Genomic DNA, 23,683 nt, shown 5'->3' with positions numbered 1-23,683 from the left:
CGACATACGCGTGGCGGTCTTCCGCCCCTGCCACATTCGCCATCTTTCACGATGTTCCTTTCGTTCTGATTCGTGCTGTTCCTTGACTTGTGCTCCGTGCTTGCTCACGCCTCTCCTCTCTCAGTGTGTGCCCCGTGAGGGTTCCTCGCACGAAGCCAAGCTAGGGAAGACGAGATGAGGAAACGCAGATCCTTGTGGAAAAAGCAAAGACCGAAAAGGATCCGAACTATAAAAAGTGCCGAAAAAAGGAGGGAATCAGTGGCTGTTTACCTGTTCGCGAAAGTCGCCTGTTCGTTCCGGTCCTCGTCGGTTCCCCGTTCGGACAGCTGGAGGGCGGCAAGATGACACCGGGAACAACAGACGCAAAAAACAAAAAACTCCTGTTTTGTCTCCCTTATTCAGAAGGCGCTTCACACTTGGCTTTTCTCAAAAGAATTTGGCATCTTCACTCTCCGGCATGCACGCGCTTGCGATCAGCTGGCAATCGAGACACTGGAAAAAACGGGCAGCTCGTCAGTCCACTGCATGCAGCGGCACGATGCAAGACACGTTTTAGCTGAGAGACGAAAAGAGGAAAGAAAAGTCAAGAAGAGGGGCACACAATCCACTGTTACACATGTGTACACACATTTTTTTCAACAAACGAGGGTGACGGGCTTTTTGAGGTGTGCATCTACAGAGCTGTGCGGCATAACCTCCTGGGTCAGAGCACCGTTCAATTTGGAACGGAACCGAGGGTTACATATCTGGGGTCAAGAACCGAGCCGTTCGCAAAGGTTGTGTGATCGAAACATTGAAGGTCCTCGCCCTTTTGCTCTCCATCTATTTCTATTTCAATCTGGACCGTCTGACACAACCCGGAGTGGATTCGTTTTCACGCACGGCTTGCAGCCGTGCAGCTGCGCCGCCCGTTTTTGCATTCGCCCCGCTTCCCGGGTTATCGCGAAAGAAACACAGGACCGTTAATGGACAGCAAAAGTCGACTGGCAGGCGCCCATGGCTTCCATAAACGAGTTGTGTTCTGCAACTGTCTTCGATCCATCCAATCAACGGGTCAGGAGTGATCGTAACCAACCGTCTCTCCATGACGATGTCTCGAATCGGCAGATACGCGAATGTGGCCATGCATGCATATGCATACGTAGGGATATGTAAACGTGGCCTTCATGTCGTGAGAGTTAGTGGAGTTAGACGGCATGAAACACAATCGTCCACACATTTCTCCCACTACGCAGCGCGATGCCAGTATGTTTGCATGGAGCCGGTGAAATAAAGGTCCGGCTCGCGAAAAGGAAGCCTTTTCAAAGGAGAGTATCTCGTGGACGAGTTAAAAGGCAAAACAAGGACGAGAGAAGATGAAGGCCGGGGGGATTCCGGTTGCCTCATTGGTGGACCTCTCATAAGATCATGCGAAAGCGTCACCAGTCTATCTTCAGATTGTGCACGGCCTCAGCCGTCACACCCGTGAACACTCTACGGCACACTCAGAGCTCTCGCCACCTCACTGTCGCATACTTCATAGCATTCAACGACTTTAGAGCTCAGAGCCTTCCATGCACTGTGAAGAGAAGGGTAGAACGTGAGGCAGATGGGATAGCGCGGTTTCGGCGGGGTGCTCAAGGGGACAGCGCATCTCAGCATGTGTCCGTACCTCACGAAAGATCGTCTTGCGACAGAGTGGAAAGCAGAATCTGGTTCTAAGGCTTTCTGTCTCGAATGTGCTGTCTCTAGAGTGAGTTTGTGGCTCGACCGAGAAATCTCGGGGAAGTCGCATTCCCTCGAATGGGGCGAAAACTCTTTTTCCAGGGACCAGTGGCAGAAGGCAACAAGATGGTGTCCGCGGTTGCCATCAGAGGCATCCAGTTTCAATGCTGTTTCCTCCCCGTTCTAGGGTCGGTATAGGTGAACCCTTAGAGCAAATAAAGCTCCCCAGCACACACGATTCTGTTTCGCGGAATTCCGAAACGTGCTACGATTTTTGGCAGTCAAGTTGGGAGGCCACGCAGAATAGTCTTCACAACCTTGGCGACAAATTTATTCATGAGAAGGTAGACGAGACATTCTCTCTTGGAGCGGTGTGTCCGTGGAATGCAAGGGTAAACGAACCAATGTTCTGTTATGAATCATGTGACTGACGTTAGGTGACCAGCTATTCAGCGAGTTCACTGAGGAACAGGCACTAGGAGACTGTGGCGCTTCCGGTTCACTCCTAGGACCACAGTTCGCAATGTGTCTCCGACGATAAGCAGTAAATTTTCGAGAGAATCGCCGCTGTCAGATAGGCTACATAGGGGTCGTTTTTCACGGAAACCGCCGTAAAACGCGCTGCATGGCAGGCGCCCCGTGTACTCGCTTTGTTTCGCATGACTCCGTACCTTCGAGAGCCGAGACACGTTTAGAGAAGCCGTTCAGCGAAAAATTCAGTGGCATGACTTCGCTTTTCCAACGGGAAAGATCATTATTTAACAAAGTGGACAGACCACAACATTCGGAGTCGCCAGCGCTTACCCCCGTCGTCAGCGTTTGTGGTCTAGTGGTAGAATACCTCGTTGCCATCGAGGTGACCCGGGTTCGATTCCCGGCAAACGCAGTTCCGTTGACTTTTTCCCGTTTTTTTCCTTGATCGAATGCTGCCACATCTCTCCTCTAACGGGACGTGTTCGTGTTCTCCGCTGCTTTTTCTTCAGCCTTTTTTTGTGGAAGCAAAGACCTGCCGTGGCGAAGCGCCAAGCATTAGCGGGGCCCTCCGTGGACATCCGCACATCAACCTCGTTTTAGTTTCCAAGATACTCTGCGCTCTCCTCAAACCTGCCGTGCTGTTTGTGGGACTGCTGATATCGCTAAACAGGTAGTAGTTCTGTATCTCAGCTAAACGAAATACAGGACTCAGGTCTGTAAAAGAACTTCATGCGGCGAAGGACGCAATAGACGGCCACGGAGCGCCGAATTTACAATCGCGAGGTGTTCGTCTTTAGTCCTCCCCTTTTCTAGATGGCCAGAGAGCGATGCCTACGGCCCTGCAGCTCCTCGTGAGAGCGAGATCCAGGACCGCGAGAAGTTCCACGCCTTGAGGCCGGCTCAGAGGCTCCGTTCTGCTCTCCTGGCCACTCAGGAGGCCTGCCACAGACTGCCACAAACCTTTAGCGTCTGCCTTGCCCATGCTCCTTAGAGCACAGAGATGAGTGAAAAAGAAACGAGACACATCGCGGGGCACTTGAACGAGTAGCCGGCTGCCGTAGGTTCAGCAGATCTCTCCGGGACTGCGGTGGCTCTACTTTCGTCAATGACACGTTAGCTACGCTGGAGCGTCTCCCCGTTTCTTCGAAAATCCGGAAGCAAAACTGAAACCACTCACACAACATTGTCAAAGTGCGACTTCGGTGATACCCACGCCTCGTAGCTCTGCCTATGTACAGGTAGTTGCAGGTTTTTTTGAAAATCAGGCGCGGAGTAACGGCCGAGAAGGCCAACGCGAAAACCACAAACAGAAAGGAACACGAGGAAACAAACTAGAGACGGGAGGAGAGCGAAAACGAGACGGGAGGGAGCGAAGGAAGCCGGTTCCCAAGGACAGAGAACGGGGAACAAACACATAAACTCGACAGCTGGTGTTTCGTGCTCGCTCCCGGAGAAAACAGACAACTTGCAAGAAGACGGGGAAGCTCAGTCAGCTTCTTTCGCGGTTTTTGACGCGAAGCGCGCGGATGGTCACTGCATACTTCCTCGCCAAAAAAAGGTGAAAAGACTAGCTGCTGTTCAGGACATGACTGTCCTCCGAAAGTAGATAGAAAACAACCACGCTCAGCCAACAGATCTGCTGTTCGTGTAGTCGTTTGAGTAGCCATCTTTCGAGTTTCCCTCGTAGGCCTGCCGCACACCCTCGGGTCCATGCACAGGAGCGGAGACGGGGAGGACAGGTCTTCTCGTCGCCAGCATCTCTCCCTGCTACCATCACCTATCTCTCCGTGGGGCTGGTCGTTTCAGCCTCGGAGATGTCCTTCTTGAATTCACTCATGACGACCTCAGCCTTGCCGTTCTTTTCCTCGTAGACGTACAACACAACGCTCGATCCCTGTACCGCCATGAGCATGAAAGAAGGGACTTTCTCGGTGAGCCAGGGCTGGTAGGCGCCAGTCGCACTTCCCGGGTTGACGAAGAATTTCCCCTCGAGCTCGACAACGGAGTCTTTGTGCAGGTGTCCATACACCAGAATGTCGCAGTCCAGTTTCCGCTGCCAGTGCAGCAGGGAGCCGCCGTCGCCGTACGGCACGATTTGGTGCCCGTGAATAAGGCCGACTTTGAACTGGCCAAACTGGAGAACCTTATATTCGGGGAAATCAAATCCTGCGTCTGCGTCGCCCTTCACGATGTGGAGCGAAGATGAAATGGAGCGAAGCGAGTCGACGACTGACGCACAGCCCACGTTGCCGGTGCACAAGACGTGGCGGATTTTGTCTGTGTTCAGAAGCTCCCGGAAGCACGGCGGCAAGTCGATCGCGCGCTGGGGAATGTGGAAGTCGCCGATCAGCAGCACCAAGTCGCCGAATTCGGTAAAGTTGGCCCCCATTTTTGGCGAGGAAAACAAGGAAAGACAGAAAACGGCGACGGGGGGGCCAGCGGTCTCCTCGCCCTGTGTGGGCGAAAGCGGCAAAAGGGGGATCTAAAAGAAAATCCGTGGAGAGGGCGTGAGAGCAGGAGAGGAAAAGACGAAAGTGGAGCGACAGTGAGAAAACGGAGCGCCAGCAGAGAGGAAACGGTGAAGACAGCACAGAAGACGTGCCAGTCTTAGTGACAGGATATGAAGTTCGGGAAGCGTGGCTCTCGCCCTGCCGCGTGTAGTTCACGCCGAAAGAGGCGCGCACGAACTGTTTCGGCCACAAAACAGAACCCGAGAAGGAATTCTCTCTCTTTTGCTACACTGACGTTTGTTGGTAACGAGAGAGCGAGAAGAAAAGGGAGTTTGAACGGAAACCGAAAGAAAGCTGGAGACAGTCGGTGCGGTTCTCTCCGGAACTTCTCTCACAGAGAAGGAGCAGCGCGGCGGCCATAGCACCGGAGGACACCGAAATCGACGCACGCACGTACTCACACACTCTAGTCTTTAATGCCTCGATAGGAAACAGGAAAGCAATTTCCTGAAAAAGGCGACGACGAAGCAGAAGGAAGCGAAAGGAGTGGTGACCGAAATATGGAAGTGCCTGAACCAAGGAAAAGAAGAGAGAGAAGACAGAATCACAGTTTTGTCGAGTGTTCCCTAGTTACGTGACGACGCTCGAGGCGAGTGTTGCTGGCAAAGAAAACTGACAGGTGCTCGCCTTCCACCTCGCAACCGTAGATGTTGATGGATCAGACAGGGAGAAACAGAGGAAAAGGAGAAGCGAAAAAGGAATTGTGGCACGAGGCCTGTACTTCGAGTTATGAGACCGTGCACGCTTTAGGAGGATAGCCGACCGGGGGTACGCAGACCCTCGGGTAGGTCACAAGACCTCAGAAGAAAAGCAGAGAAACCGGCAAGCAAAAACAAAGAGGGAGCACAGAACGCAGAATGGTTCAGAAGTCTCTTCGTGCTAGTGCATATTTATTTAAAAGGCTGAATCACAAAAGTATGGGCTGCAGAAAGCAGGAACGCCAACTGTACAGGTCACCCAGCGAACGCCGAAAAAAGGCGTGCATGTGGCAGGGATCGGAGGAGGGTAAAGAATTTAGTATGCTGACCGTTACTCTGACAGGTTTCAGCAAACAGGAGGGCGGAGCGGCAGGTTTCACAAGATTTCCACTTGAAGTAAACAGGGCTTCACGTTGTGACAGGGTTACTCGCGTTTTGCTGTACACTACTTCCTGCCCGCTGTGGCGCGTTTAACAACGGATAAAGTTGATTTGTTGCAACCAGCGACCTACCCGGCATGCGCAAGCAACACAGCACGCTTTTTCAACGGCGTTACGATACAACGGACGGGAGATAGGTTGGCTTTTGAAGACTAGCGACAGAGAGCAGGAAACCGTGAGGAGAGATTGTGTGCCAAGAGAAAGTGAGAATCCTTCTTGAGAAAGGAGGGCTTTGTGCCAGCGACATTCCTGAAGACACCGAACGTGTACGGGCTTTGATGTCCACACAGAAACCCGCCGTGATTTGTGTTCCTGTCTCAGGCGGAGTGCCCTTCCAGTTTCCGTCACACTTTCTCTTCTACGTCAAAGCAGTTCTGTGTTGTCCATTGGGATCCCGGCACGCCAACAGTCATTTCCTTCCCTCGGCCTACAAACTGTTTCCTTTCTCGGTCTTCCGTGTAGGACCGTAGCGTCGTTTGTGTGCCGTCGCTTACAACAACCTCCCTATAAGCCTGTCCACGATATTTACCTTCTATTAAGTGGGAATACATAGCTTTCCGCGTTTCTGCAGGCACCATGTTTCGTCCCAAGTGTGCTTAGCTGCCTCTACTGTGATACCCTCCCCCCCCCTCCCCCAATGGCAGCAGGCGTTTTGCGTATGCAAATACACATGTATAAACATTTTGTGTACACTTCTTCCGGAGTTCCGTGTCGGTTGTGGTAAAAGCTTTCGAATCTTCTCAAGCATGGGGCTAGCTAAACGAATGCGGGCGGCGACGTAACTCTCGACCTCACGGGTTTGTCTCAGGTTGAGGCCTGCAGAATTCGGGGGAGGATCAAGCGCGAGATGACGCAGGAGGGGCCAGACCGAGAGAAGAGGGAAGCATGGACGGGGTTGCGGGCTGAAGTGAAGCAAGTGGACGGGTCATGATCTTTGAATATCGGAATAGATCAATCATGGCAAAAACAGTCCTTCCCCGCAGGGACCGCGCACATTTGACGACTGCGTTTCACGTAGTTGTCTGAACACGTACGCGCGCAGTCGAACATATTAGCCCAAATTTTCACACGCACAGACACGAGCTGCGCAGGCCTTACGCTGGACGCCGATCCTGCTAGAGATTCATTGGAAACGCAGAGCTGACGAGAAAACCCGTCAGGAAAGAAACGGCTACATCAATGAACCGTACATCTCTGTGTACGCACGATTAGGACACTCGACACCCCGCAAACACGGACACTCATGCTGTTGAGATTCAGACGCCCCGGCAACGGGGGGGCTGAGAAGTATGCACGTGTATCAACTTTTAGGCCGTCAGCCATCATGTTATGTGCCCACACTAGGGAACCGAGGATAGAGATGCAACCCATTGCTAGAATCATAGATTGGCCACCGAAGACCGCTCTGCACGAATACATAGATAGACTTCACTTGGATTTAACGTTATGCCAAGAAGGATCCCAGATTACCCTGATTATCTTTGTTATACTAATACATGGTGTTCAATTGGTTCAAGAAACTTCCGAAAACACAAAGCCGAAAAATGGCAACAGGCTCTAGATCTGGACCTCCTGTACCAAAGATTGCTCTTCTACTCTCTTGAAGACCGGATCTCCAACAGCCTGTGTCGGGAGCAACCTGCTTCGTGGGTTTTCCTGAAGCATGCGTCCTATCAAATCGTGCATCTCAACGGGCATGTTCTGTACACAGCCCCGAAACCGCAGAAACTTAGCTGGAGATGCTGAGTTGCTCCCTTTGCCAAATCGTTTTTTCAGCAAATACGGTGGAGTCAAAAGATGCGGCAGAATGACCCTCGTGGTTGTCTCGGGCTTCGGGGACAGGTCAAATGGAAGAACACCACACCAGAGTTGGTAGAGAATGCAACCGACTCCCCAGGCATTCAGCGAAAATGTAAACTTCGCGTTTTTCGGGGGGGTTAACACTTCTGGGGGTGTGCAGCGAGTGCCGACCGTCTCAGGCCTGGGGCTTTGATATGGGTCTCCTGCTCGCACCAGATGACGAAATCCACCGAGGAACAGAGAGCCATCTTGGCATAGAAAGAAGCTTTTCGCCTGCAAGTCACCGTGCACGACTCCCTGTCCATGAAGCAGCGCCGTTAGGCGGACAATTTGGAGCGAAAAAGTCAGACGAGCTCCCAGAGCCTGTGCCTCGTTGTCACGAAGCACCACAGCGTTGCTGGCCTTTGTCTCTGGAAACATTACCTCGATAACGTCCGAGAGAGAACCTTCCGCCAACGGAAAGAGAAGGTAGGTTGCGAAGAATGCCGGACCGATCTCATGTCTGTTCCGCAGAGCCTCCGTTTTGTCTCCTTGCAATGTCAACACATCTGTTGGGACTAAGAACCTCAGATTTCGGTAGACGACGACTGGAACTGTGTGCTTTAGCTGTTGAATCGCAAAGGCTTCCTTGTTGAATGTGTCCCACGGCGGTGGAGTTCCATGTGTGGGAAACTGGTGGCGCGGAACTACGAAAGCTTTCAAAGCCCATTTATCGCCTGTCTCTACCCGCATTACCTCAACGACGATGCATCTTGAGCCCACGCCCAGCACGCGGCCTCTCCGTAAAGTGACAATTTTCCGCGAGATGTCGGACTTAAACTGGACATCTGTCTCCCGTGGAAAAGTCGCGTCTAATGCAAACTCTATGGGGGCACGTGAAAACTTTTGTCGCCGGTCGCCCAGCTGTAGAGCGAAATGAGCGCCATGAGCATGTTCGCACTCCTCTGCTTGCAGACGATTGCGTGTACCTCCTGTTCTGGCACCAAGCCGTTTTTGCAGTTCGGCATGTCCCGCGCTCATGTCTGTAGTTAACAGCCGGCATACAAGGAATGTTCCGCTCTGAATCCGGTTAGGAGCTGCTGTTCCCTTCCCTGGGCCATCGTCTGAGTCAATGTGAGGCGGCGAGGTCATCAGGCGTTGCCGACGAGCCGTTAGTCGGCCCGTCTCGGGCTCTGTATGAAACGTGGGACTCCGCGTCTCCAAAGAATCGCGATGGTGTCGGTTCACTCTGTTCTCACTGATTGTGACCGATTGGGAAACAGAACGGGCCTTTCGGGCAGCAGAGCGCATTTGGTTGCGTAAGAAGTGCCAAGGTGCCCCCAGGTGCGTCGTTTGTGGTGACAGCCCCGCGGCTGGATCGACGGTAGGAAGATCTTGCTGCATGGAACCACCAGGGGGTACGTCTGGAGTATCTGGAGAAACGTCCACTTGTGCAGGGAGTCGTGCCCCGTGGTTTTCAGACGAAACCGAAGCCTCCGTCAGCGAACCCGACTGCAGCCGTTGCCTCCTTTCAGGCCGCTGTCTCGCATTGATGGTACTTGGGGGCAACGGTTCCGAAGGAAGAGACTCTGGCTGCGTAGGCTCCATTTCTACCAACTGTTGAGAAGAACTGGAGCCAGTGGACGCTCCATTGGTCCTCTTCGCGGGGAAGAAGATACGCGACAACTGGGCATGCAGGGGAAAGAACGCCCGGGGTGGCCCCGCAGCTCTGCTAGGAGACAAAATTGCTGGCGTGAACCACAACGCAGAAAAAAGTACGAGCAGCCACAGCCGATGAACGGCCAACCCATTCACAAATGATCCAGCAGTGCAACCAGACTTTGGACGCCTCATGATGGTCCCGACCTCCCGACGAGAAGACCCCGCTGAGACCAACTGCGGATCGGTCTCTGGAACTTCCAGCAAGACACGGAGTTTTTGCGAAGGCCAGGCTGACCTCGAACTTTGTCGAATCGCGCATCGCCTTCCTAAAACGGACTTGCCAGGTGCTCTGTCTCTGAAACACCCGAGTTGCCTTATCAGTTGTTCGCTCAATTTGCGCTCGTTCTCACGAGCCGTGGAAAAGATGGGACCGGGCAGGAGAGCGCAGGTGTGTTTCCCACGCGGCCGATTGCCAACTAACCGGTTTCGCTAGACACGCTTTTTTGTATCGGCATACCAGGTGGGCCGTCTCCAGTGCGAGAGTTCGTCTCCTGCCTCTGCAGAAAATATGCAATAAAGCACCTTTCCTGAAGTTTTGTCGAGCGCTCTGCCCAGCGGGAGCCTACACAGTTTGCAGTTGGAATTGCAAGAAATCGTGAACGCGTGTGCGCAAGCAGGATTTTGAGTCGGATCTGCGTCAAGCTTGCGTCGGCACAAAAAATTCACTAGGAACTCTTGTGCAGTCAGCGAGACGCGCTGCTGATGGGTTGGCCTTGGCCGAATTCGAGTTTTGTTTTTGGAGCTTTTTGTCAAATCAGATACTCACAGGACTGTGAATCCATAGTTGAATGCGTCGCGTGTCGAATTCTGCAGAAGCGAACCTACAAACTCGAACGGCAGCTTGTGGCACATGCTGATGTGAGGTTGCGCTTTATCTCCTTCCGAGCCCTTTGTTGTAAAAAAGATGAAACCGTACCAAAACAGAAACACACTGAACGCGCGACTGCGGTCGTATCCAAGATTTTCGTGACACAAGCTCTTGAACTGTATTCCTTCGGTTATGCCGACTGCCGTGTCCCTTTTTTGTCACCTCTCTCGTCCGTTCAATGCCGCCTACCCTATGGAAACGACCGCTCTGTCCGGCGCCAGATGAATCATTTTTCGCGGACATTTTGTGGTCTGAACTTCTCTGACAGTGAGAATCCGATTTCTTGCAAAGGACGTGTGTTTTCAGAAAGAACTCGACCACGTGGCGCACACCAACCACACAGCCCCCCCACGTCTAGCCCAGACGAGCAGCGTACCATTTAAATGAACCGCGAAGACACGAAATCTTCCTAATTTCTCGCCACCGCAGACACGAAGAAAAACCTCCACCTTCTTTCTCATCACTCATCTACAACAAAACTCCGCACTTCTGCCACGACGACGCGTTGCAATCACTTGTCCAAGAGACGCAACCCCCAGAAGTCCCTCCAAACTGCCCAGAATCATACGAAAAGTGTCTCTACGCCACGATTCTCGAGACATCGGATGTCTCCGCTGCGTTGATTAATCCACATCATGTATGGAAACAGCAGTCGAGGTGTAGGTAGGTTTTAACTTACTCATGATCACAAAGGATACACACACATATATGGATATATATTAAGGACGTCTCCATGGAAAGGCTGATGTAGATCTGGCGTTTGGGTGTGTGATGAGTTCGTTTTGTTCTGCTGCAGAACTCGTTGCCTAGCCGTGCCTACGTCCACGCGTTTAGGGCGAAACTTGGTAAGACACCCGTCGATAGTTTTATGCATTTTCGAACGCCTGCAAGGTACACGTATATGCTGCGTCTGTGCGTGTGCTAATTTTTTGGTTTCTTCTCCCGTGTTTTTCTAGCGGCCTCTTTTGGAATCCTACAACCTTAAAAAGCGGAAACCTTTTCTTCGCTGAGAGAAAAGGGTGCACGTATGTGTGCGGAAGGTCCCCGGTGTCTTTACAAGCGCGGGAGGCTTCGCGACTCGCGCGTTTCCTCAGCAAGATTTTCGGAAAAAGCGAAATGCGTAGAGCAAGCTCACAGCGACAGTCCTAGCGAACAATCTTCTTCAGCGGCTTCGTGTTGACATTCGACGGAGTCGCCTGTACACACCGACCCACCAGACAACGCACTTCCCATGTTCACACAAGTTCAAGCATGCTCTCCTTTTCATATATTTATATCGGCACAATTGTACATATATGTATCTCTCTCTCTCTATATATATATATATATATATGCAAATTTGTACGTGCTGCTGTAAGCTTGACGCGGCCAAAGAAACACATGTGGATAACGAAGTGTCCTGCATGCGACGAGGCCTACCATAATGACACGTCCATCCCCCGCACAGGCCTTGGCAAAGGCGACGTCTTTGATGTACTCATGGACCTTGCGAATGGAGTACGCGAACAAATCTCCTCGTTTCACCGCTCTGCACCAGAAAAAAAAAACGAAAGGGAACAGATACCTTGAGCGGCTTCCTGGCTCCTCAGGGTGTCTCCGGTGTCGCGACGTTCCAAATCTACACCTCGCAGATGCCGAGGAGAGCAGGTATCTAGTTATCTACTAATGCATCGTCCCTCTACTACCAGCCAAGCATGCATGCGCACAAATGCCTGGTTCTCCACGCGCGCATCTCCAATTCCACACAGGCGTCTCTAAAAACGGGGAAAACATGCATAATATAGAGATGCGTTTTTTCCCCTGGAGGTGTAGTAGATCTGCTTCTGTACGAATCGAGAAGCGGCGAATCTCGCCTGTTGAGGGTGTTCATCCCGTAGTGCGAGAGTGTGTTTGGCATACACAAAATCCCATATGATGACGAGATTGTTGGTCGACGTGACAATCGTCGACTCGTCGTCATCGAACTCGGCCTTTGTAAAGCTCAACTCCTGCAAGTTGTAGAAAGCAATGTCTTCCAAGCGCAGGCGGAGGACAATGGGAGGCGGTTTCTGCTGTCCGAGCGCCGTCACAAATCCCGTTTTCCCAGAGCTGGAGAGCTTCACGGGGAACAAAATCAAGTACTTCTGACAAGTCCCTGGAAACAGCAAATCACGCGAAATAGGACAAAACCCTCCTGGAACAACGGGTGGGAAGAAATTTGTGAAGGTACAAAAACAACACCGATAAGGTTATGCAGGGGTCTTCCACAACTCTCTTTTTTCTCCCGGTGAAGCGCCTCACCATAATACGTCTGACATGCCCCCGAGAAATATATATGGGCGTATACATATACCTGTATCGCCACGCTTCTATGACCTTTTCACTTACGTGTACACAAACACTCATACACCTATATACACATGCGTCGAAAAAGGTGTCTTACAACTGCATTCCCCCACCGCAGACCTACCTCACACTGCGCATGTAAACAAACGAAAACCATGCGAGGCTCAATATCCACGCAAGAGTACGAGGTATGAATGCATGTCCACAGACATACATATACATATATATATCTGCCTATAGGCACAATGCCACGAACAAAAATCTATATATCTAGAAAGAGAGATGCAGGGCGCATTCTAGGTTAAGGATCGATGCACAAGCCTTGCAAATCCGAAGCATTTGCTTACCGAGCACCCAAGATCCATCACGCAGTGCGCAAACATGAAGCAGCGGATCGCCAAGGCCTTTGAGGTGCGTCTTGGCTCTCTTGTACTTTCCCTCCGTGTTCACGCCACCGTCGTAAAGACGAATATCTCCAACTGCATTTCCCGTGGCAATGTGGCCGTCTGCATCCGTCGCTGGAAAAGGGAAAGGTAGAGACCAACTACCCACGAGAGGCAAATGACTGCACCATATATAAATATATAAATATATATATATATATTATATATATATGAATACACAGACCCATATATACATATGCTGCTGCAGGCGGTTCTCCTTCAGTGGATGCTGCTCTCAGATACAAAACCAAAAAACCCCCTTGTCTCAAGAAAAAAAAAAATATATATATATACGCCTATACACATGCTGACATATATCACGATGGGGCTGTAAGTAGATATGCAGAGATCCACATCTTGTAGCGATGGGCCCCTGCATCTAGGTTCTAGGTATCACGGTAGAAGCGCGACTGCTGCGTCTTCATCCCTATAACATTGTACGTATCTAGACATGTGCGCATTGATGTAGATGTATATATTTGTGCCCGGGTGACTGGCTCTGGACGGGAGTCGTTTGATACCTCCGCAGGTGAAGTTTACTTTGGAGGCATACGAGATGGTGTGTGTCCTGGCTCTTGCTGCCTCTCGAGTGTCCATGCAGAAGATGGCTTGTGGATTGTAGGCGACAAATGTTCGATCGTGCGATTGGTTTCCATCTTTCCTTGACGGCATGACACCACCGATCTGCATGAAAATAAGAGAGCAATGCATGCCAGGACGTGCGCAGTGAACACAGAAGACGTGGAGGAGAGGGGACAGAAGGCAAGAACTCAAACCGAAGGCGCTGGGCTTCGGCAGCGAGACTGCGGGGCGTTTCTCGAAGAAGGGTGGAAAGCTTTGTTTTTCGGCTACGATCTGCATGCGCCGCTTCGGGGCTGTACGTACACTCATGTGATTTGCATCCCACGTCTGCACAATTTGTTCGCGCTCGACGTCCATCATGTACACGTTCTCTCGTCCTTCGTCGACGAGAATCATTTTCCGCTCCTACAGAGACACGCAAGACAAGAGGGAGGAAACTGCCACGTCCCTTTAAGACAACATCCAGACATTGGGAGCGACTGCCTCACAGACCTAGTTCCCAGCTGCGCCTCACACCAGGCTCCAATCGACATATATATGTATACATATATAGACAGAGATATACATAAAAAAGAGGTTGCGGAGGACCATGTGAAGACAGCCTATCTATTCCATGGAAGATGAGTTCCGCTAGCCTCCGCCGGGAACGAGACCGTGTCGCTCCACCCGGAAAACAGACACAGGGCTATTCACTGGGTGAAACGTTTCTCTTGAGCGAGAAGAAAAAGACCGCGGCGAAACGAACCAAGCAACCAGTGGAAACGCACCAGGTTTTCGAATACAGATTTATCTATATAATACTTCATGCACCTGCGCGGATACAGATTTAGATTATTTCCATACGTTTCAACACGCATGCATCGACGCGCAGAAGAGACACCTGTCAAAGCCGGTCGCACTGTCGAGCAGCCGGCGGCAGGCGTCAGTCCCTACGTCACTCTGCCTTCCACGAAGGGCGTTTTGTTGCATGCTGCAACTCTCTCTTTCGTATTGAGCGTTTTAATTCACATGAATCGAGGAATGTATAACTGGAGTTATATTTATCTACCGCTCAGAAAGACGAAGCGTCCTAGGGCTGGCAGTCAAGAGGAAAACGACCCTCTTACCCCATCATGGAGCAGCGCCGTCGCCGGGTTGACGTGGTGCTTCTTGAAATCGAACTGCGGACACGAACAAACGCGCGAAGTGCATACATATATTGAATAATATATGCATTGTGTATATCCATAATAACACATGCATGTGCATGGAGACACACGCTGCTACAGCACCCCCCTACTCACATCTAGACATACCTAACCCGAGTGCACCTCGAAGTGTGTGTGTGTGTGTATACATATGCCTACATATATGTATAGATGTGTAAAGGTTGAGCTGCCAAATTGCATGCGCATCTCGATAGAGGAACGCGCGTCGTGCCAGGTGGCAGAATAGTGATCCATCACGGAGGAATCCACTCTCGTGGCAAGTGTGGCGAGGCGGCTCTGGGGTAGCGCAGTGAAAAGCGACAGTTTTCGGACCATGAGAACAAAATGAGACGGACAGTCTCTCACAGGACAGAACGGATGCACAGGACACGGGAGAGCGCGTGGCGTTGCGGAGCGGGAGAGAAGAGAACTAGCAGAAGCCGTGAAGTCTAAGCGACAGGCACTAGTAAAGAAGCAGTGCAGAGATACGACTTTGTGAGGTCCGAGAAATCGAAGATAACCGATGAAAAACACCATGTCTGGGAGCTATATCAACGCGAGGCGCTCCAGGAGGAACCAGCTGCTCCGGAAGCGTCTCCACCGTTACCCTCTCTGTATTTCCCCCCTTTCCGGTCTCCCCTCCACGTCTCTCTCTGGTCGCCACAGAGCCCCTGTTTTTCCTATTCGCACCTTAGAATCGTCGAGTGTCGCGACAGTGCGGGTCTTTCCGAACTCATCGAATCTGCGAAAAGAGAGCAACACGTGGACGCGAAGAGTGGGAAAAAAACAAAAGCGAAAATACAAGGCGACGTCGAGGAAGGCCCACCCGGCGGCTGCCCACGAGGCGGCGAAAAGAGCGTCTCCGCCTGGGGCTCTGTCGCTTCAAGATACCGGCGAACCCAGACGCAACAACAGTGACAAGCGAATATGCACCGGAGCGTCGCTCAATCTGTGGAACGCGCAAGGCTTACGCGAGAACCTGGACGTCGTTTTTCCGGTGTCGAGACGCCTGTCCGGTCTGTCGGAAAACGAAAGTTCGGTCTTTGCCGACATTCATCTGCTTGTAGAGCATCGCGTCAGGGCACTTCGCCCACACGTCGCTGAGAAGAGAAGACGGAGAACACGCCAAGGCGCACGCGTGAGAGGACTAGGGGAACCGAGCTAGCAACTGCATAACAGAGGGAGCGCATGCAAACGCGTCTACGCCACACGGCTCGCACAAAGCGCGACCGGACGAGAAGTGTGAAGAACGCGACAGCTGCCAAGAGAGCGACGACAGGCCCGCGCGGCACCTATCCCAAGGGACGAGCAGGGAAGACAAGGAAACGCACGAGACAAGGCTTTGGGAAGAAGGAAGTGCAAACGGTCAACACACGCCAGCAACTCTCACCGCGTGGGGTCGCGCTGAACGAGAGGGAGGCTCGCTTCCGTCTCTTCATCTGTCGCCTCCTCCGACTGAGCGTCGTCCCACTCCACTTCAAAGTCTTCTTCGCGAGCTGCAGAGAAAGAAACGAGGGGAAACGCGACTCAAAATCCCCACGCCCTCTTCACACGCGCGGGCGCTGGCCGAAACGCGAGGCAGGAACGAGACGGCGGCCACCGTGGTGTTCAGGTGGTTGTGGTTCAAGAGGTGTCTTAACCGTGCTCTGCTAGCACAAGAGAACGCGGATCCGGGAAACGCATTCAACGTCTAAACCAGTAGTGGTAAAAAAATTCAAGATCTAAGCCCGGAGTCCATCTCGAAGAATATACGAAGAAACAGCGGGAGGCCTCAAGGCGCGAGAAAACGCCGGCCAGGCAGGGACAGTACAGAACGCGCGAGGGCTCCCCGAGGCCTCGACGACTCGAAACGCACGTCGAGAAAAGCGACAGGCGCAGGGAAAGGCGCAGAGCCACAGACAGAGAAGGTTGCGCCGTGCTGAGCAGGCGAAACGAGGAAGGCGAAAAAAGGTGGAAAGATTCACCTTTCACGGTGCGGTCAAAGGCGTCGCTTTCGTATCCAAAAGACGCCTCCATGGCCTGGACAGTTTGAAGGGCCGCGTCGTCGACGCGTGCGCCTTCCGCAGCTTCCATCATAACTTTTTGGATGAGGAGAAAGAACTGGTGGCTCCTGTCGTCTCCACTGTCTCCTCGCTTTGTGCCCACTTCCGCCTCCTGCAGCCGCAACTCAAACAGCTGTCTCTCGCCGCCGCCCTCGTCTTCCTCGCCCTCCGCACAGAGCGCCCCAGGCCCCCACCATTGTATCTGCTTCTTCTGCGAGTCCATGGTGATGAACTCGTCGTAGGACAGCGAGAGTTGCCACTGCGTCGCGTCCTCACTCGTGGGAGCGCCGCCATCCGATTTCGACTTCTCAGGACTTTCCTGCGGCTGCGCGTCGCGAATCAGAAGAAAACCCTCGAGCGTGTGGGGCCGTTGAACCAGGCGGCAGGCGACGCGATCCGAGAGCAACTCCCACTTCTTCTCGAGGCGCCTGTACGCGGAAAGAGAGCCTTCGATCGCCAGCAACTCGTCAGCTTCTGCGCACAGATTCTGAATCAGCACCCTCTCAAACAGCCACGCGTACTCATCGCGCTCAAACAGCAGGCCGTACTCATCTCCCACGTCGTCTGCAAAACACAGCCGTCCACAGACTCACCCCTATACATATGCATATATATATGTATGTTTTTGCATGTAGTTGTATAAAGACGATAGGTTTATGCAGCGATGTGCAAATAGCTGCACTTGCATGTTGACTTACATCCCGTTGTACGCACGCATGTATATAAATGTTGACATAAATGGGAATACGTTTTTGTGGCGCACTGGCATGTGCGTGCCCGTTTCGGAGAGGCCCTGAAAACTTCGAGATCCGATCGCCGGAGAGGCGGCGCCCCGGCGCATTCGCCGACTCGGAGAAGGGGAAGCAGAAAGAGAATGCCACCCGAGGAAGAAGAGCCGCTTGGGCTACATAGAAAATCAACGTGCGGCGGTGAATACATCTCGATACCTGCGGGTGCCGGTGCCTTATAGATTTGCACATGCATGCACGCATATATATATAACTATATGTTAACAGAGGTCGCAGGTGTTTGGCAGCTCCAGAACCAGACAGCGAGGTTGGCGCATTTGCGTGCACATGCAGTCCGTTCGTTCGTTCTTGGACCCCCTTTCACGCACGAGTTTACCTCCTTTCGATTTGCCGCTGACCACCATCCACTGGAACATGTCGGATTGGTGATGGCGAACGCGGCGGATGAGAGGGCATGGGAAGCGTTCTTCGCTTTCCCGCCCTTCTTCAGACACCCCTCGAATGACCAGCACGCGTTCTCCATCATTCTCGAAGGCCAGCGAGGCAGAGACGAAGAGCTCCGTCGCGTGTGCACCCCGCACTAAGTAGAGGCTGACTGGCAAAAACGAAAAGGAATTATTTGCCGGCGCGCCATGTGCCGAGGGCGCAGAGGAAGGACGTAGAGAGCAGCATGGACAGGAGCACGAGACGGAAGCTAGGAGGGAAGAGAAAACCATGTGGGCACAGGCTACGGGACACGACACAGGGAAGTCGTGGGGAAACAAGAGAGACGAAGCGGCAGAAAGGGGCGGAGCGAGGAACAAAAGGAAGTGGCGAGAATGTGGAGACCAAGAGAACGGAGACGAACGATGGAGAACGATGGAGATGGATCGGGAGGGGCAGAGAGGGGCTGCTGCAGCGGCCCGAGCTGCGGCACACACGCGTAAGTCGCTCAGCGACCGCGAAAGACGTGCGGCGTCTCGAACCCTTTTGCTAGTCCACGCACGCCCATCCAAAGTGTCTCTCAAGAGATGAACACACGCACTTTAAAAACTTCATCTCACTGAGGAGCTCGAGCACGCAGATGCCCAGATACACGGCACGTCAACACCCAGAGACGGGCGAGGAGACAGACATGTGGAGCTACGAATGGGCCATCCGTACACATCAACAGCGAACAGCATTCTGTGCATGCGGCCGACGATGTGTTACCACTGTCTTTCCTTTTCTGTTCTTCACGACGGTGACAGACCCCAAAACAGTGTCGCGGTGCGGCGCAAGGCCGGAACCGTGGGAATGTCCAGAGCCACTTCCCGAGCTGTGTTGTACCTATCCATGCGTCTACGTGCAGGTTGATGAGCAACGGCAGAGAGTGAGTTAGAAAGAACAAAGTTGGGTGGTGCATCGGGGTTGTTTCCCTTTCGCTTCAGAGCACCTTACCTCGGGCATTTGCCAAATCCGAACTGCCGGAGAGAGGCCGTCTGGGGCTCCCCACTGTCGTTCGCACCTCGTCGGCGGACCCCGCTGAGGAGCGCCAGAGGCCGCTGATGAGCCCGCTGAGCATCTCGACAGAGGTTGGTGAACTGCGAGAGAACCAAAAGATACAGTCAAAGCTGCAGGCAATCGGCCGCACCTACGCAGATACTCCTACGCACACACATGCATTTCCGTAGCCGTCGGTAGGACGGAGTCCCTGAAAGTACTGGAATGCACGTGACCCTCTCTACAGCTTCATGCTTTTCGTTTTTGCGCGAGGGGGGCTACAGCAGACACGTGTGTTTTGGCAAGGAACCGAGCGCTGGAAGGAAAGCAGGTGAATCTCAAGGGAAATTTGCGTGCGGGGGTGGGCCCCGTGGTAGGGACAAAAAACAGGCGGGAGCCCATCCTATGAAACTCGATGGAGGTGAGGAAGCAACTTATGAAAGGTGCCATGGACTGAGCGGCCTCTGAGCTCTCTTGGAATTCGGTGACATCCGAGAGGTCGGTGCGGGTTTTTTCCGACCGCCCAGCTGTCAAATCACCACGGAACTGAAGAATGAAGGAGAGAAAAGAGGAGAAATGGATAGCCAACTTAGAATGCAAAATATCGGACTTTTGAGGAACCACCAGGAGTTGTCTTTGACGAGGCGCTCAGCGCGGCCTCGAGTCTAAAAGCCAGCACACTGACTCTACACTGAGGCCTGCTGCTGTTAAATAATCGGGAAAACACAGAAAGAGAGACTTACGACGAAGAGGAAGAGGAGAGAATTCGGCAGAGGAAGACACTGAAATTCCGCCTTTTTGAAACTGGAAAAAGACAACTGGCGAAAGGTGCGACTTGGTGGAAAGTCGGTCCGATTCAGAGAGACACGAGGTTGGACTTCACCAGCGTTTGCTTTTAGTTTTTACCAGCGAGAGAAGAGAGAATGAACAGCGAGATGAACAAAGGGGAAATGATGGCGTGTGCGTGTGACCAGGCCGGTTGCCTCTTGTCCGCGTCGCCCGAATGTATATCCTGTCGTCTTTGGAAAGGAGGACCTCGGGCATTTGAAAAAAGACACTCCCGACACGACAGACGCAGGAGAGGAAAGGCGAGCGTCTACTTTCTCATCTGTGGTAAAAATGGAGGCAATGGATGTGCGAAACAGAAAACTCGGAAAAGAATTGAGCGAGCAAAGAAAGGCAGACTTTGCGGTGTGTCGACATGAGATAAGTGAGTTTGGCGGAAGGAAGTGTTTGAGCGGATGAAGGCCTGTTCGTGTCAGTGTCACCGATGGAAAATCACGAGGCACACCCAAAAAACACCCACTCGATTTGTTTGCGCTGAAAATGGCAGATCCCCGGTTTTTTCCTTCTCGTCGATTCTCAGACACGAATTTCCTGTGCGCATCGACGCGCGTCTCGAGAATCGAAAAGAAGAGCTGCTTCACCAGTGTCAAAGCTGGCGCATCTGCCTCACTTTTCGCGGACAGGCACCACAGGTAGGTCTTTTTGCCGACGGTAGGTAATGACCATCACAGCTGTTCGCGTCGACGGACGCGCGAAAGGAAGGAGGGCGGAGAAAAACGGAAATTCCCAACACCACAGATGCAGAAGAGGTCACGGTGCCCAGAAACGGGAAAAGAGCGCTTGACAAAGTTGCCTGCCAGCATGCAAAGTTTTGAAGAAACAAAGCAGGAAAGAGCGAGTCCTCCAGTCCAAGAATATAGAAATAAGGCAATAAAGGTAAGCCCCCCGTGACGCTTTCAGGTTATCTGCGCCACTTGTTGGACGCCGGGCCATACTTTGAGCCTTTTATTGAAAAATGGAACCCAAAATATGCTCCATCGCCAAGCGCGAATGGGCACAGCCGCCTCATTCGTCTACTTTTTTCGGGTAACCCGCCGGTATTCATCATCCACCTGCAGACGCCATCGACTGCAACGGTCACGGTACCCCTGAGAGGCAGGAAGTGTTTATGGAAGGACTTCCTCTTGGTAGACGGGAAAGCAAACGGTGCCAGCCTACGAGCCCCGCTGGTTTTTATCCGTTCTCATAAAAGGTGACCGAGAACTGTGCACCACACAGATCACATAATCGCTGGGCTATGGCAGTAGCAGCACCTGAGCACTGAACTAGTCTCTTACCGCGGATGACACCTGCTTGCGCCACGGTTTACATCGCTGCAACGTCCCCAGCGGTGTTGGTGCATTCGGAACAAAAACCAGGGAATCACAGCATCTTCAGCAATGCGGGGGAACATTCCTGTTTCCTATTCCTTACACTCTCCTCATTCTGATCTGAGAGTACACTTGCTCTCTCTATCGGGATTCCGTGAACGCTGGTTGCAACTCTCCTACCTCAGAAAGCAAAGCACGTCCTCGCCGGCTACCGTTTACCGTAGGGATTGGGCGAAGGTGAAGAGAGCCGGAAACGCACCAGGTCTCTTTCTCTTCTCGGTCTTAAAACTAACACAGACTAACACCGCAGCCCTTGCGCCATGGTGAAGAGGAATCGGGACGAACACATTTCCCCCAGGAGCGTATTACGTTGATGTGTGCGAAAGTACAGGCAATATGAATGCCACGGCTGAGAGAACAGAGGTATACTGGGTCATTCACCAGTATGAAGGAGTGCTCGCGTCGGTGTTGAAAGCGCCTGGAGTGCGGGGCCACCGAGGTAGAAGGACTATCGCTCCAGTGGCATTTCAACCCTGTCGACAAGAGAACCGAGGCGACTGTAGTTGGCCCGGACGGGAAGAAGTTCGTGACGACAAAAGGCGCTCCGCAGGTAATCAGGGACCTCGTCTGCTACGAAGACCAGGAGCTGCGTCAGCGGTTGAACGAACTGATTCTGAATAAAGCAAAGCGGGGACTTCGGACTCTCGGAGTTGCAGTGAAACCTCTGCCAGAGGGTGTGGCTGGTAACGCACCCCGTTGGCAGCTTGTTGGGTACTTGTCGTTGTTCGACCCGCCTCGTGAAGACACTGCCGCTACAATCAAGAGGGCAAACGAGTTGGGGATTCGTGTGATCATGATAACAGGCGATCAGCAGGCCATTGCAGTTGAGACTGCCAGGCAGCTGCACATGGGCACAAACATCGTCGGCCCAGAAGTATGGAAAGAAGAGAAAGAGACGGGTATGGTACAGGGGAAGCCTCTTGCCGAATTTATTGAAACCGTTGGCGGTTTCGCTGGCGTCTTCCCAGAACATAAGTTTCCGCCGACGGTGTCAGAAGTTAACTCGGAACTCTGACTCGGGAGCGGCCTGCAAAATAAGTCGACGGCCTATTTTCAGACTGTAGCTATAGAGTACGAAGTATTCATGCATTGCCAAGCTGTCGCGCCTCAGGAGTCAGAGGCAGTAGGATCATCAAAGAACTGGGAGTAGAGACTTGCGCTTCAGCTACCTTGGAGGCGTCTCCAGTTAGGGATACAGGCTGTCCGGCGACACAGATGTGCAAGTTCTAGTTTCCGGCTTTAGGGCGGTCCTAGATGCAAGCGCGGCGCCCCTTTCCTTCCTCCCGAGGCCGCTGGTCGACGCTGTTTGGTGTCCCGTGCATGAAATCAGCGACGCCCCCGGGGAACGGCCGATTGATATCCAGTCTCCATCATGGGGCCGCTGCCATGCCAATGACGAGACTGATATCATTCTTCGCCCTGATGTTTCCCCCCGTTTCTGAAAGTGTGCGCTTCTTTTTTGGCCACGTTGTGCGGACACGAGATCGTTTCCTAAGCTACTGTACTGGCAGCACTTTTTGAGTCTGGACATTGCACGAGAGCTCCCTACCCTTCCGGGGAAAACCCGCTCCGTGGGCGCAAAAACTCCGGAAGCCCAAAAGGGAGAGACTGTCTCGGCAGTTCTCCACAGGATACCCGCCAGGCTTTCTGACGCCCGGCTGCAGATCTACCACGTATTAACTCTTGCTGTCTGACTGAGGCGCTGTGAGGAAGACCCCCAGAACACATCACGCATGCCAGTGAAACTATCTAGGCTAGCCGCTCAAATCCCTCTATGCCTGAATCACTTGTTATACGGTAACGTACACGAGGATGCAGCAAGCAACGTTTCGTTTGACGTATCGCCAAGGAACAGAATGCGGGGACGAAAGACCCAACATCGTAGAACTTAATTCGATCTGTGATATGTCTAGATGGAGGTGTGTACCATTGAATTGTCAAAGACGGATCGGAAACAGGACGGCTAGAAAACTCTGCACACATCCAGTCTCGAGGCTCATGAACAAGGCTTAGCTACAGTGTGTGCACGAGCTGGAACCGGTTTGGGCGTCACACTCCGTGACGCGGAAACGAAACTTTGGATCCTCTCGGCAGCCAAGAAAACGTTCCCATGACGACGGGACTCTCCCCTTACTATTTAGATGACAGCGCTGCTCGGTCATCGGAGAGAGGTTCTCTGTTCTTTGTCGATCTGGGAAGGCTGCCTTGTACATTCCTCGCGTTGCCCGAAAGCGGGCACACGCCGGGTGCGCTGTGTCAATGCACGATACGACAGCGAGGTAGCTGCACAGCCTAAACTGAAGAGTTTTTGCTGAGTGTTACCCCTGCGATATGGCTAGGACACAGAATTGTTCTGTACCCCCAGGAAGAATTTTCGGTTTTTTCCGCGCCGCCGGATCGAGTTGCTGCTGCGCATGCACGGAGGCGCGCTGGAGTTAAGTCTAGCGGCTTCTCTGGGTCGGCTCACCCTCGCGCCTGCTCGC

The 23,683-nt window shown here is 52.7% G+C and overlaps 3 protein-coding genes and 1 non-coding gene across 4 annotated transcripts; 1 reads left to right on the top strand and 3 right to left on the bottom strand.

Annotated features, from left to right (window-relative positions):
* Positions 1-2,519: 2,519 nt before the first annotated feature.
* On the top strand, positions 2,520-2,590 carry NCLIV_t080004. The gene has a single exon. It is a non-coding gene; the product is annotated as a tRNA-Gly (tRNA).
* A 1,365-nt stretch (positions 2,591-3,955) lies between these two features.
* Positions 3,956-4,567, bottom strand: NCLIV_022280 (putative vacuolar protein sorting 29; the record flags this gene model as incomplete). Its single annotated transcript, XM_003882422.1, has 1 exon — positions 3,956-4,567. The coding sequence occupies one exon, from the start codon at positions 4,565-4,567 to the stop codon at positions 3,956-3,958; it is 612 nt and encodes a 203-aa protein (XP_003882471.1).
* A 2,816-nt stretch (positions 4,568-7,383) lies between these two features.
* NCLIV_022270 (uncharacterized protein) lies at positions 7,384-9,459 on the bottom strand (the record flags this gene model as incomplete). Its single annotated transcript, XM_003882421.1, has 1 exon — positions 7,384-9,459. The coding sequence occupies one exon, from the start codon at positions 9,457-9,459 to the stop codon at positions 7,384-7,386; it is 2,076 nt and encodes a 691-aa protein (XP_003882470.1).
* A 1,881-nt stretch (positions 9,460-11,340) lies between these two features.
* NCLIV_022260 (hypothetical protein) lies at positions 11,341-19,066 on the bottom strand (the record flags this gene model as incomplete). The annotated part of the gene is made up of 13 exons (XM_003882420.1): positions 11,341-11,391; positions 11,615-11,723; positions 12,095-12,329; positions 12,868-13,038; positions 13,485-13,647; positions 13,849-13,950; positions 14,652-14,705; positions 15,423-15,474; positions 15,704-15,832; positions 16,123-16,228; positions 16,697-17,338; positions 17,900-18,118; positions 18,943-19,066. 13 exons carry the CDS (start codon positions 19,064-19,066, stop codon positions 11,341-11,343), a joined length of 2,157 nt encoding a protein of 718 aa, XP_003882469.1.
* Positions 19,067-23,683: the final 4,617 nt, after the last annotated feature.

The sequence above is a fragment of the Neospora caninum genome, chromosome VIIa, assembly GCF_000208865.1.
Source record: "Neospora caninum Liverpool complete genome, chromosome VIIa".
NCBI classification, from domain to species: Eukaryota; Apicomplexa; class Conoidasida; order Eucoccidiorida; family Sarcocystidae; genus Neospora; species Neospora caninum.
The sequence above is the reverse complement of the archived record's forward strand: the minus strand, read 5'-3'. Positions and strand labels throughout refer to the sequence as shown.